Source organism: Alnus glutinosa, chromosome 8 (assembly GCF_958979055.1).
Source record: "Alnus glutinosa chromosome 8, dhAlnGlut1.1, whole genome shotgun sequence".
Classification (NCBI taxonomy): domain Eukaryota; kingdom Viridiplantae; phylum Streptophyta; class Magnoliopsida; order Fagales; family Betulaceae; genus Alnus; species Alnus glutinosa.
In genome coordinates this window covers 29,473,575-29,487,846 of record NC_084893.1, presented here as the reverse complement: position 1 = coordinate 29,487,846, position 14,272 = coordinate 29,473,575, and the positions used below count along the sequence as shown (strand labels likewise).

The following is a 14,272-nucleotide window of genomic DNA, read 5'->3' as shown; positions in this document are numbered from 1 at the left end:
CGCCCAACTGCTGCGCGTGCACTACACGTGCATACAGTGAAATTTGTGCCACGGCGGCTAGGCGCCTTCAGCCGCCACTTTTCGGCCGGTGATCTTTTCCGACGACTTTTCGGTCTTCTCCGGCGGTTTTCAACAACTTTTCTGTCGACTTTTGGCCTTTTTCGGCGGCTTCGTTGTTGACTTTTGGCCTCTTTCCGAACTTTTCCGGCGGCTTCGTTGTCGACTTTTGGCCTCTCTCCGGACTTTTTTGGCGGCTTTGTTGTCAACTTTTGGCCTCTTTTCGGACTCCTTTTTGTCTCTTTTCGGGAGATTTTTCAGTCTTCTTCGGCGACTTTTCGGGCGACTTTTACCTTAAAAAAAGTAAAAAAGAAAAACCCCTCTTTTGGATTTTTGTTTGCCTATTTTGTTGTGCTCTGCAGCTCAATTCATTGGCGAAACTTGGCACAATATGGTTAGGCCCTTCACAGGATTAACGGCTACTTTCTGTTTCCGACCATCATTGTAAGTTGCGGTTTGGCCCCTCATGGAATTAATGGATATTCTCCGTTCTCCGACCGTCTCCTTCAACCTTTTGGCACAATGTGATTTGGCTCTTCACAGTATTGACAGCTAGTTTTCGTTCTCCGATCATCATTGTCAGTTGCGGCTTGGCCCCTCACGGGATTAACGGCTAATCTTCGTTCTCCAGCCGTCATTTTCAGCCTTTCTCGACGTCACCGTTTTGATCCAACCATCGATGTGACGACCCTTCTTTTTTTTTTTAAACATACATAAATGAATTCTCACAATGACACGACTACTTGTCGCTCAGCCAACATGACGTACACGTTCCATAACATGTACCTGATATTCACATATCAATAGCGGAAATACATTTAATACATAACTATTAATTACAACAAGAACCATTTATAAGTCTATCTATTTAAGGCCTATAAAACACATTACACTAACTACATACTAAAATACATGCTCACCAAATACATATGACACGTAGGACACGAGCCATAAATAAAATACCCAAAATGCGGACTATCCATAAGTCTGTGACTTATGACTGTCGCGATGTGCTCCAATCATAGCATCCCATACGCTAGGTGGACGAGTCAATATCTATATCTGCAGAACCTGCAACCAAAGCATCAATGTCTGCACGGTTGCGGGGGTTGCCGCATCCGCAGAAGTGGAATTATGAACCCACCGTTTCCGTATAAAACATACCGAGACCTCAGTGATATTAAACTAACTGAGTTTTCACAAAGAACCAACTTTTTTCTCTTTAGTCACACGTACACTATAACAGCTACCAATTCATAAACTTTGTTTGAAAACCCCCTTAGCTGATATAGTGAACACCGACTATCAGAAAACATTTAAAACATACTATGTAGTTGGACCCATACGTAGAAGTTCTAATGGCTTAGAGGCAACCACGTATACACTCATGTACAATAACACTTCTATGTTGGTAGCTCAAATGCACAGAGATCTAATGTTATTAACTGTGATATCACCATGCCTCAGGGCATTACAACTTCATGTCTATGGCACATAGTTGTCTATGTGGTTACTAGAGTAAAACTCTGATATCCAAGCACTTCTTACTGATGTACCACGACAATCCATCTACCTACTCCCAAAACACACTGATATCCCAGCCAATAGCGTCACATCCAAGTACACCAAGCTTAAAGCATGTCATCTCGCTCTTTAGTACGAGCTTACTATCATTTCCCGAATATGGTCAACACCGAATCTTAGGGCATTACAACTTCATGTCGAAGACACATAATTGTCTATGCGGTTACTAGAGTAAAACTCTGATATCCAAGCAATTTTTACTGATGTACTACGACAATTCATCTACCTACTCCCAGGACACTGTATTACTCATACAGAACAATGACAATACCCTTGTACGTCCAAGCTCAATGTTCTTAAATCATGCAACTAGACGATAGTAATATACATAAGCTCTTTGCTAGTAAAACTCTTAGGCATACTAAAATGTCTAACATAAAAAGTACAATATTCTATATCATGAAAACATCACACAATTTAAATCATGCTATATATGCTATGCATGCTATATATGCTATGCATGCTACTGTGCTGCTGTTAAACTGCTGAACTAAGCTACTGCTGGGTTACTGCATGCTTTATGCTCTATACTACATGCTTTATGCTCTGTGCTTGACTAGTAAATATTGCTTTACTGTATCATGCTGATAAATCATACTTTTCAAAAAAAAATTAATATTTTATCCAAAACATGCAACATACTATACTATATTCTAAAACTATCCTTGATATATTTGAACATACTTTAAAGTACTCAAATTAAGCAAAACATATATATTTAACATACAGTTGGTTCGGATTTACAAGACAATATATATTTTGCAATTCTATAATACATGAAAATAATAGTTTCTCAGTGAGTAAAATATCACTTGGCTGCGTGGATATTAAGCACCAGGTCTCCTAGACATCACCTTGCAATGTATCACTGTCGAATAACACATTGCACTATTTAACACATTAAACAATTAACACCCTAATTAGCACTTGAATCGCTCAAGGCTAAACCGTTGGAAAATCTATAATATTTTAAGGGTTCCAAACGTCTACCCATAAATCCTAGACACTAACTAAAATTCAAACAACACTAACTTAAAGTATTTACTAAGGGTTAGATATTAAAATCACTATTTAATTATTTATTAACCCGCAATTAATTTCACTAACACTTTTATACTAACATTAACCTTAAAATTATATGCACTAATTTCTAAATTATTTCTCACTAACATTTTCTCAATACCATTAACTCTAATATTATTTTCATTAATCTTTTATAATAATTATTAACTTATTAACTTAAATCATTAACACATTTAAAATAACATTAACCCATAAGAAAATCTTAGGGTTAACTTCGCAAATACTATTTAAACTAAATATCCATAATTATTTATTTTTACTAATATTAGAACCGAACCCATACATACATATTTTTACAAAACCCATACCTAATTTGAGATTAATCATCACTATGACTACAATTAATCCACAAATTAACAATCTAAGTTTTAAACACTTAAAAACCCCAAATTAATTTAACCCATCAAATTAAATTTTCCAAAATTAACTCATAATTTATAAAACACTACTTCCACCACAATATTATTAATCCATAAACATTTTACTAAGGGTTAATCACATAAAAACTCAATTAAAATTAAATACCCAAAAGTTAGGGTTTGAGGAAACTCACAAAAAATTTCACCAAATGTAAATCCAACACTTGGAGAGTGTTTAACAAGTTCCTCATAACAAATCCTAAGAACACATAAAATCAAACTCATATATCCTTATTAGATTTAATCTAAAATCTCAAAGACTAAGAGTTTGTGAAAATACCTCAAATCAATCGGTAGAAATGTAGATCGGGCTTCATAGATCACGTTTCTGAAGTCGGAATTGAGTTTGGACGGTTAGATCTTTGTGGATCAAAGTTTTTTCATGAAAAACCTTAAGGAGAGAAAATAAAAATGAGGAGGTTTGAGACTAAGAGCATCCTCATTGGCCTCTTCAAAATTTCACTAAATTTTAGTGAAAAAGTCAACCTTTTTGAGTTTAACTGTCACTTTTAAAAAGTCTCTTCCATCAAACTCTCTAAAAAAAATTTCTATTTTAAATAAATATTATTTTTTATTAGTTTTGGATCAACTACTTTAACTGTCTTGAACATCAAAATTGTACCAACAACCGGCCAACTCCCTTCATCCAACGTCCAACATGTATTCTTCAACAACCACCCATCTCCCTGCAAAGGAGATCGATAAATCACCAGCCCAGAACCCAAATTTACGGCGCATACATTCAACGAAAAGGCAGAAGGGGGTTGAATAAGCTTCGAAGTGGATTAGAAAGATCTCAGAGGCTCTCTTTTCAATTAGGTTTTCGGAATTCCGTCTGTGGGAGTTCTCAAAAGTCGCCAATTCAGGTACCCAGCCATTGTTTTTCCTAGAATTGGTTGATTTGGGTATTGCCTTTTGCATCCATGTTCAGAAATTCGGAAAAGTTTGTACACTTTGTGGTGGAAATCTTGGTATATTGTTTTTTTTTTTATTCATTTGAGTTTTTATTGCTGAAATTTTCAATGGTAGCTCTTGCCAGAGAGCTAGTCATCAGTTGTGCGTTTTCTGCTCATTACCGGCAACAAAAGAAACTGGTACAGAGGAACCCAAGTGGAGTTGTGCCGATTTGGGTCTAGAATAATTTTTGGTTATACAGTACCTAAGTGAAGTTCAGGAAGAAGATCCTAGGAGTGCCTTTAATGGACTCTCGTGGTGTTGTATAGCAGAGAGAGCGAGACAGAGAAGGATAGACAGACGGAGGAAAAGTGAGATGGGCGGGAAGTGAAAATAAAATAATATTTTAATGAATAGCGTGAGAAAATTTGGGGTTGAATTTGGTGAGAGATTCTGACAAGAATTAGTTTAGAGAAATTTTAGAGAGCTCAATGCATATGATTTTTTGAGAAGTTTCTCCAATATCAAGTGAAAAGTTCAAACTAAAAAGGCCAATGAGATGCCCTAAATGGGCGTCAGCCCTTTTCTTTTTTTTTTTTAATTAAAGTGGCGCACGGACGTGCGCCACATTTTCTTCTTCTTTTGTGTTAAGGGCCGACTGGCCCTTCCTTTTTGTGAAGGGCCATTTGGCCCTTCATTTTATTTCATGTGGGGCGCACACCTGCGCCCCACACCTTTTACTTTTATTTTTTTTTTTTCTTATTTCATTTGACTTTTATTATATTTTTTCTTTATTATTTTTTCATAGATAAAATAAATCATACCAAATAGACGTATTTTTATTTAAATTTAATAAACTCATTAAATATTTTATTGGACATTACAATCGAGTACTTTGGCTGCATTTAAATCCGGCTTTTAATTTCAAACTCAAGATTTCATAATCTTTCACCTTGAGTTTGAGGGGGATGTTAGAATATTATATTATTCTAAGGTTATTATCTTTCCTAATACGATTTATTCTCTACCTTATTTACTCTAGGATTTTTTGGTCACTACTCATATATGAGGTCTCTTGTAATATGTTATGTGCATCAAGACTCAATAGAATATAGTCCTTAATATATTTCCGCTCTCTCTTCTGCTCTTTCTCTCTTTTACATATATTCTCTATTTCATATATTTATTTTATCACCAGTGATCGAAGACCTTGAGCTGGAGTCTCTTTTTTCTTCTTTGTCATACGTAAAGCTTAGGTTTTGAATACACACGGAAAGAAAATTTGTGAGTTAATTAAGCCATTGCATAATGGCCTAACTCACAAATTTTCTTTCCGTATGTATTCAAAACCTAAGCTTCAAGTCAAAGAAGAAAAAAGAGACTCCACCTCAAGGTCTTCGATCACTGGCTTGAAATTGAACGTATGAAAACTAAATAAAAAAATAAAGGTTGTAAAATCAGTTGTGGTACCATGCCTTGAAAGTGATTAATTAATTTGTTCGGGTACGTTAATCGTGAATATATAAGCCGATACCAGCTGTAAAGTCCATTGCTGAATCCAATGGCATTCCAAGTCAGACCATTGTTTAGGTGTATTAATTCTAACTGAATTGGAAGAATTGAAACCTCTTTGTATTACGGCCTAATAATCTTTTACACAATATGTGAATTTGATATGTATAAATCGGACCGAAATTAACGGATTAAGGTTAACAGATTTAATTTGTTTAATTAATTAAATTGATCGAGTTAAAATTAACTTATATAATTTTATACAAATGCTTCGAAATGCAAACACAAATTGTAACCCCGACAAACTTGTAGGCGGTTATAATTAGCTAGATATCAAGAGTCTTTAAACACCAATAGTGAGGACGATGAAGTACAATCTAAAACAGTGCTTATTTTATATTTCAGCCATGCGTTAATGGCCAAAAGACCAATCTAAAAACAGGAAGAATTACCTAAGTAACACACTCTAAGCAACATATATAGTGCGCCAAACTTAACAGAAACAAAGGTTTAGGGGCCGGCCGGGACGATTACATGATGGAGCAGTTAGTTGGATACGGATCGTAGACGACTTCATAGGAATTGGGAAATGGTGCTTGGTATATTTGATAATACGCTGGTAAGTACTCTGAAAAGTTGGTAACACTCTGTGAAGGGCTAATTATAACTTCCGGATTTCTTTCCACTTTTTCCTTCACTTCTTCGACGCTCAATAGGGTGGCAGCTGGGCAAAGCTTCTTCCTTAGCGAGCTGGTCAAGTTAGCCGGGTCAACTCCTTCGCCACCCACCACCAACTGATCTCTTTCTGACCCTTCTACTGCCACCGAGCTCACACCTGTAGAATATATATAAACATTATTATATTATAATTAAGTACTAGCTTACCTCCAATGTACTCTACTTCTTAATTAAAACCCGAACAAATTAAGTATTCATGATCAGTTTGATGCTAGCTAGCTAAGTAACCATCTTCTCTCGCGGCAATCTTCATGGCCTTGGCTCTGCATTTTTCACTGCTCAGTTGTTGCACCTTGATAACTATTTTTTGCTGCACCATAACATAAAAAGACACACTTAGGTCAAGTTTCAGAATTTACTTTTACTGCGTTCTTGGTGCATGCATGTAATAGGCCAGATTTACCTTCATGTTTTAGAGGATCGGAAGCAATAGCAAGCGGCTTTCGTGAGAGAACTCTGATCAAAATTAGCTTAATCTGTGTGTATGGAGGAGAAATAAATTGAAGGTCTATTTATATATAGGCGTGCGTGGGAAATGGGAATTGGGATGAGAGGAGGATGATTCCTGCCTGGCCGGCCGGGCTCCAGAAACTACACATATTTTACGCGGACCTCAACAGTATGTTTATTGACTCATGACTGACTTGACTTTGAGGATCGATGTTGATGCGCGCTCGTGGCTCACGTGTAGTACTTTAAAATTAAAAAGGACTACTTTAGAGGAATGGTTAAGCCCCGCTCAATAACTTCCTCCCTTTATTTTTACATTTTTTTTAAAAAAATCAACTCAAAACATTTTCAATATTTTTTACTTTTTATATTACATCAACAATTGTTATTATTATTTAAATAAAAAAATTCATTACAATACAATTTTTTTTTACTTTTCCATATAAATTCTTTTTACTTTATATCACATCAATCACTTTTTACTCTCACTCAAAAAAAAAAATTCTCCCATAAGGGGAAGGGCGGGGGATTACTAAACGGGGCCTAAGATAATGTAGGATTTGGAAAGTAAGATTTAGGTAAGGATGCCTGTCCCAGATATTTACTTAATTGTACAAAGATTATTGACGAGACTATCTAATTTTTTTTTTTTTCATAGATAAATGAAGAAAAATTATAACTAAAAACAATAAATTAGGGCTAGCTGGTCCAACAATAAGCACTAAAAAAAAAGACATTGAAAGGAAATACATGAAATGAATTACCTGACACTATTAATTATTAACACGAATGCCAAAAACCGATACTGCAAGTAAAGACGACTAAACAAAGAGCCCAGATAAAAGGCCTTCAAAGAGATGAATAATGCTAGAGAAAACCTCAGCAGGATAAGAGTCTCAAAAAAGGCGTATATAAGCAAAGAAGGGGAAAAGGAGGTGAGGGGGAGAGAAGAAAGGGGTGAGGAGGGAGAGGGAATTGAAAGATGGGGGGTGTTTGGCAAGCATCTCATTTCCTATCTTTTTTTTTTTTTTTTTTTTTTCACTTTTTTCAAAAAGGTCAAATCCAAAACATTCGAACCCTTTTTTTTTTTTTTTTTTTTTTTTTTTTTTTTTTTACTTTTTATATCACATCAATAAGTTTTTATTACTATTTAAATAAAAAAAAAAAAAAATCCACCGTAAAACACAACTTTTTCACTTTTCCATAAAACAATTTTAAACTTTTTTATATTTTATATCACATCGATCACTTCTTACTACTACTCCAACAAAAATGTCACAACACAAATACTTGTCAAACACCCACAGAGCTTCCCTCCTCCCATAACTTTTGAGCCCGGAGGCTTTTCATAGAATAGTTTTTTTTGAAAAAGCACTTTAATAAAGAAACTTTATTAACGACGAGAATTATCTAGTTATTATTATTTTTTTTTAGACGTGTCCACACAAGAGGGGGAGAAGAGATTTAAACTAATGACCTCCGCTTCATGAGGCGTGATCCCCAGCCGATTGAGCTACCTCTTTGGGACGACAAGACTTATCTAGTTGATTACAAATAGCGGGAATCCAAATTCCTACAAAGCGACATTAATTAGGATAACGTAAGGGTATCCATATTTCCAAGGTTTGGCAAAGTTATAATTCTGAATGAATTATTATAATACTTTTTTTTCCTAATCAATTTACAACCGCACAGCAACCTACTCAGGGCGGTGTCCAACAATACATCACAAGATTAAAAAGATAAAGAACAAAGTTTTCCTTAAAATTAGACTGGAGAAATTATTATTATTTTTTTCTAATTTAGTTTATTAAATTGACACGTACGTGTTTATAATGCACATGATTCTTACTTATATTTTTAATAGAGTATTTAATTCTTACATGCATTTTAAACATATATCAATTTAATAAACTGATCTAATTGAAGGAGATTCTTTCAATCCAATTTAAAGAAAATAACTTTGTACAAAGATAATACCTCTCATCGGACAAGCCAATCAACTTGTTGATTTGCCATCCACGGGGTATGTTGGAGAGTGGGTTTCAGGCTTTCAGCACCCAGTCCAAATAACCGGGTACCACCTGGGGTAACCGGGTAACTGCAGGTTATTGGAGCCAATTGTTAATTTCCAATAACCAAGGACTTCGGAGCTGGTTACCGGTTTTAGTCAATAACTGAGAACCGACTCCGAGTTTACACCCCTAATTTTCAAGGGAGTTTACTCCCTTATCCATGAGTAGAGAATTTACGAAATGGTACCTCAATAGTTAATGCTTCGTTTTAGAATAAAAAGAGTACTGATTTTTCACAAGACGTTTAGCATGCACTCTGATCATCACAATTAATGTAGAACAATTTAATTTCTTGAGGTTAATTCTTACCCAATTCTTTTTCTTTTAAGGAAATTTGCTATCATCTTGCATATAAGTGAGAAAATACTGACCCCATATTTGGGATCTAGGGGCTGGAAGCCAGGAAAGCTCCCTCCAAACAAAGGTAAAAATACTTGGTGGAATATCTTTAATCTTTCGACTAGACGCTCTTAACCTTAGTACGAATTGCCTCTTTTGCTAGCTCATGAGCTACTTGGTTACAAGCTCTAGGCACATGAATAAACTGTGTAACTAGCTCGAAAAAAAAAAAAAAAAGGTTCATGGGGAATGCTCTCAATGAAGTAGCCTGCATAAAAAACAATTAATCATCCCCTCGATTGCTTTAATAATTGCAACACATTCCCACTTATCTAGTGGAGAGAGTCGTCACAATTTTCAGTAATCTAGCTGTGACGTTGATAGGAGACAAAGAAGCACTACTGGCCAGGTAACTATCTATATATATATATATATATACTTTAGGTGCTAGAGCAATATTGCCAATGGCTGAGTCATATGGAACCTTTTCCACGTGGCACCATCTTGCTCTTTAATTACAATCATGATACTCGATTAATGGCTCGATTGGTTGTTAAATTTTTGAAATTAAAATTAAAATTTTATTTTGATTGTGAATTTCAAGGTAAAGAAAATGTGTTTGGGAGATGAGTAGAATTAGAGGGCTTGTTTGGCAAAGATATGTACATAATAGAACAAAGTAGTGAATTGTTAGTTTTGGAATTAGTAAAAAGTAATGATATGATATAAAATAAAAAGAATTTGTATAAAAAAGTGAAAAAGTTTTGTATTGCAGTGAATTTTTTTATTTGAATGGTAATAAAAAATTATTGATATGATATAAAAAGTGAAAAAAGTGTGAATGTTTTGATGTTGATTGGTGGTAGAAAATATAAAAAAGTAAAAAAAAAAAAAAAGTACGTGAACAGTAACATCATTATGCTATTCTGTTTTGTAACTTATCAAACAAGCCCAGAATTATTTTTGAAATTATGTTTGGATGTTGGATTTTTTAGATTGAAAATTAGTATTTTTTAATGTTATGAAATGATTGAAAATGATTGAAGGCATAAAAAGTTGTGTATAATGATTAGTGTTATAAAAAGTAATGTTGAATGATGATTGAAATAATATTTATTTACTATAAAAAAAATATTAAAAAACGTTTTGAATTTGAAAAAAAATAATTATTTATGCATAAATCCCACCTATGCTGACTTCCCGGTAAAAAAAAAATTATTATTTACGCGTGAATTTCACTTGTGCTCTTGGTGAAAAAATAATTATTATTTTCGCGTGCATCCTACTTGTGTTGACCTCCTGGTGGATCCACGCGTAAAGCCTGTACCCATTTTGAAAAACAATTAAAATTAGGAGCTTTTTCCGAGTTGCAAAGTTACCGAATTTTGAAAAAAAATTCGAAAAGAATAGAAGGCTTGTTTGGTAAATCATCCACAAAATTTTTATTTTCATTTTACTTCTCCCAAAAATATCAAATCAAAAACATTCTTAATTTTTTACATTTTTTACATCACATCAATAATTTTTTATTATTATTCAACCAAAAAAATCCACTACAAAACAAAATTTTTTCACTTTTCTATAAAACATTCTCAAATTTTCTATCACATCAATCATTTCTTACTACTATTCAAATAAATATTCCAATTCACAATCACTTACCAAATAAGCCCAGAGATTTTTTTCATTCCCATACATATTATAGGAATGATCGAGGAATTGAAAAACTTATATTCAAAACAACATGTCAGTCCTGGTGGCTGGTTGAAAAGTCAGACAATTAAGATTTAAGGGCCACACTGCAGGTAATTAATGCTGACTGTTACGTTGTAGACGCGTTCAAGAAGTCTAGTACTTATATATATGTGCACTCACTGCACTCTTTCTCTCTGCCCGTCTGTCGGTCACTTGTTATGGAGGTGACTAATGATTTGGAAGAATCCTCCGATCATCTGACTCCCAAAACAAATTAAAGGTAGATTCGATCGATCTTAGGTCCAAGATTTGCATGCCTCCTAATCTGAAAGCACAAAAATTCTGAAGTCATTGGGCCATTGGCACTAGCCCCACTTTTAGGAAGATTGAGCAGTTGAGATTAAAGGTTAGAATAATATATAATTAATTATAATAATATTACTACATTGTTATTTTACCTAATGCAAGGACCCAGGCAACACTGGTCTTCCTCGACGCCGCCCGCCCCTCCTAAAAAAAAAAAAAACTCCTTATATATATATTACTATTTTGTTTTGCTCTTCTTCTCGTAGAATGATTAGTGAATTTCTTTTTATTTGTAAGAGGAATATTTAGTTGTACACTCTCATCTCACATTTATTCTACCTTTATCTAGGTGGACCAATAATATAAGAGAATGTAATGGGACCTTGAATTTTTTAACAAGAAATGCTTGGTTGTACACTCTCATCCCACTCCTATTCTATCCTTATTTACATTGACCAATAATGTGAGAGATAATAAAGAAAGTGTAATGGGACCCTGAATTTTTTAACAATATTATTAGTCTACTTAAACAAAAGTGGAATAAGAATAAGATGAAAGTGTAAAGCCAAACATTTTACTATTTGGAAGAGAAAGTTTATTCGATGTTTAACCTTATTTCAAGCGGTTGTAATAATTTTATCCAATGTGAGACATTGTTTATTGTAACTATTATTTTTTTCTTTTGCTGTAATATTTTATTTAAAAGGTGTTGGAGTGTTTTATTAAAAAATATCTTATATTTTTATATTAAATAAAACAGGCCTGACAAAAAAACTGGTAATAAAACTGCCCAGCATCAATACGTACGCTAGATAGAAAAGAAAAAACAAAAAACAAAAAATTTCTGCCACAAGTTGTTTGCTGGAGAAAGTCGATCTACGTCCAAAAATTTCATGTTGAGATTCAGGGCTTTTCTCACAAAATATATATATATATATATATATATATATATATATATATATATATATATAATAAAAAATAATTAATTAATTTGTTTTTCTCGGTAGAAGATAGACTGTTTCAATGCTAGGAAAAATGTGTTACAAGTTTTTTACAAAATAATATTTATGTATAAAAATATGTTGTTTGAAATGTTTTTATTCATGTAATGCTTAAACTTTATTTGGTCACTCCCCCTCCAATTAACCCTACCCAAGAAAAAATTCTTGTCTCGATCGGCCTCTACATAACTTGGGAGAATTTAGATTCCCATGAATTTCAAGTATTAGAACACCTCTTGCACAAGACTCAAAGTCTCAGTAGGGGTCTTGTGCGGCTCAATCTGTGGAGGTGTCCAATCGAAACTCTACTAAGAAGTCCTCTACTTCTATTTAAAAGTGAGTCCTATTATAGAGTCATAATACAATAGTATAATAGCTAGATAAGATTTCAAGTGTTATAGTTTGAATGTATTTAAAGGTAAAATTCGGTTGCTAGACTAGAGTTAGTGTTTATCTTAAACTATGTAATGAACCTCTATATATGATCAATAAATGCTCGGTAAAGAAGAAGGTTTCAACTTCCATAATTTATATGTTCTATCATCAGGGTTCCTAAAAATTAATATCTTCTTCTTCTTTTTTACTTGTTTTTTTAATTTTTTTTAAGTGTATTTGTGGAAATAGGAATCCACATTTCTTCAATGTTAAAAAGACTCTCGTCTAATACCACACAATTGAATTTAGAGTAATAGTAGCAGATGCCCTATAAGTAGTTCTATTCCCTAAAATAGGAAAAAATTGGAAAAAATTAGAAAAAAACCAAGCCACAACAGTTACTATATTTTAGGGCTTCATTATTAGGTAGCACTGAAGCTTCCCAATCCAAAATTTTAATAAATAAAAAAACGTCTCTCTCTGACTATCTCCTTCACGCGTCATTTCTCTTTCTTTTTCGTTCTTCTTCCTTGTCTTCCTTTCTCTGATTCTCTCTCTCTCACACACAGATACAGTGGCGGACCCAGGCTGGTAAAAATGGAGGGGCCAAATCGAAAAAAAAAAAAATTGAAGGGGCAAAACTAAAAAAATTAAAAAATTAGGAGGTAAAATTTTAATTTTAATTTTTTTTTTTTGTGAAAAAAAAAATTTTGGGGAAAATTTTGGGGCTTGGGGGGGCCAGGGTCCCCCCTAGCCCCAATGTAGGACCGCCCCTGCACATATGAGAATTGTTGCGGGGCTATAGGAACCCGACCACGCCAAAAATTCGTCCGATAATCACTAAGACTTGGAGACCCACTGACTATGAGAACACGCCCATGCCTCGTTGATAACAGAGGTGATGTGGGCATCTGCTGAAATTGCGACTACGAGAACACGCCTAGCTCATTGTCGTCATCTATTGCTCCTTCGTGAAATTGTGTTTTCATTTGGCAAACCTAGATGAAAGCGCACGCGAAGCTTGAGAAATGTTGTGCTGTTGATGACTATTCCGTTGATAACAGAGGTGATGTGGGTTCTTGGGTTCGTGATGCTTCTATGGATGGCTTGGAAATTGACCCAAAAGAAGCATTTCTTCCTAGTGATTTTCATTGAAAGGAAGGAAATTCTGGTGGTCAAAATTTAGGTGCGACAGAGAAGACGCGAGAGCATGGAGAGAAGAAAAAAATGAATAAAATAAATAAAAGTAGGAAAGAGAAAAAAGAATAAAAAATAAAATAAGAGTAAAAAATAGTATTTAATTGATATAAGAAGAATTAAGGGAATCTATTGTGCGTGTTTTTTTATAGGGAATCAAAAAGTAGTTTGGTTCCTTAAATTTTTCCTAAATTAGAGAAAATGATTAAGTGTTTGCTATTAGTGCTCTTACAATTAACTTTTTCTCATTCTGTGCGCCAACCCTTCTCCCATCTATCTCCCCTTTAGTACGTGTATTTTGGGAGAAGAAAATCTTTTAAACCCTGAGAATAAGGCAAATTAGACAATCTTACATTCTCAGGAGTCATACGAAAACATCGATAGTTACTTTTGGACATTAAATTATCAGAATATCGAGATATATATTAAATATTTTAGAATCAAATTAAACTACGTACGTGTAAAGTTCGAGTACTTTTTTTTTTTTTTTTTTTTTGGATGAATTAAAGATTTTATAAGAACAAACTCAACAATACAAGCCCACTAG

The 14,272-nt window shown here is 33.9% G+C and overlaps 1 protein-coding gene across 1 annotated transcript; it reads right to left on the bottom strand.

Annotated features, from left to right (window-relative positions):
- Nucleotides 1-5,920: 5,920 nt before the first annotated feature.
- LOC133875630 (heavy metal-associated isoprenylated plant protein 47-like) lies at nucleotides 5,921-6,836 on the bottom strand. The gene is made up of 3 exons (XM_062313827.1): nucleotides 6,691-6,836; nucleotides 6,516-6,597; nucleotides 5,921-6,384 (listed from the first exon to the last, which is right to left on the bottom strand). The coding sequence occupies exons 1-3, from the start codon at nucleotides 6,694-6,696 to the stop codon at nucleotides 6,080-6,082; spliced, it is 393 nt and encodes a 130-aa protein (XP_062169811.1). The 5' UTR covers nucleotides 6,697-6,836; the 3' UTR covers nucleotides 5,921-6,079.
- Nucleotides 6,837-14,272: the final 7,436 nt, after the last annotated feature.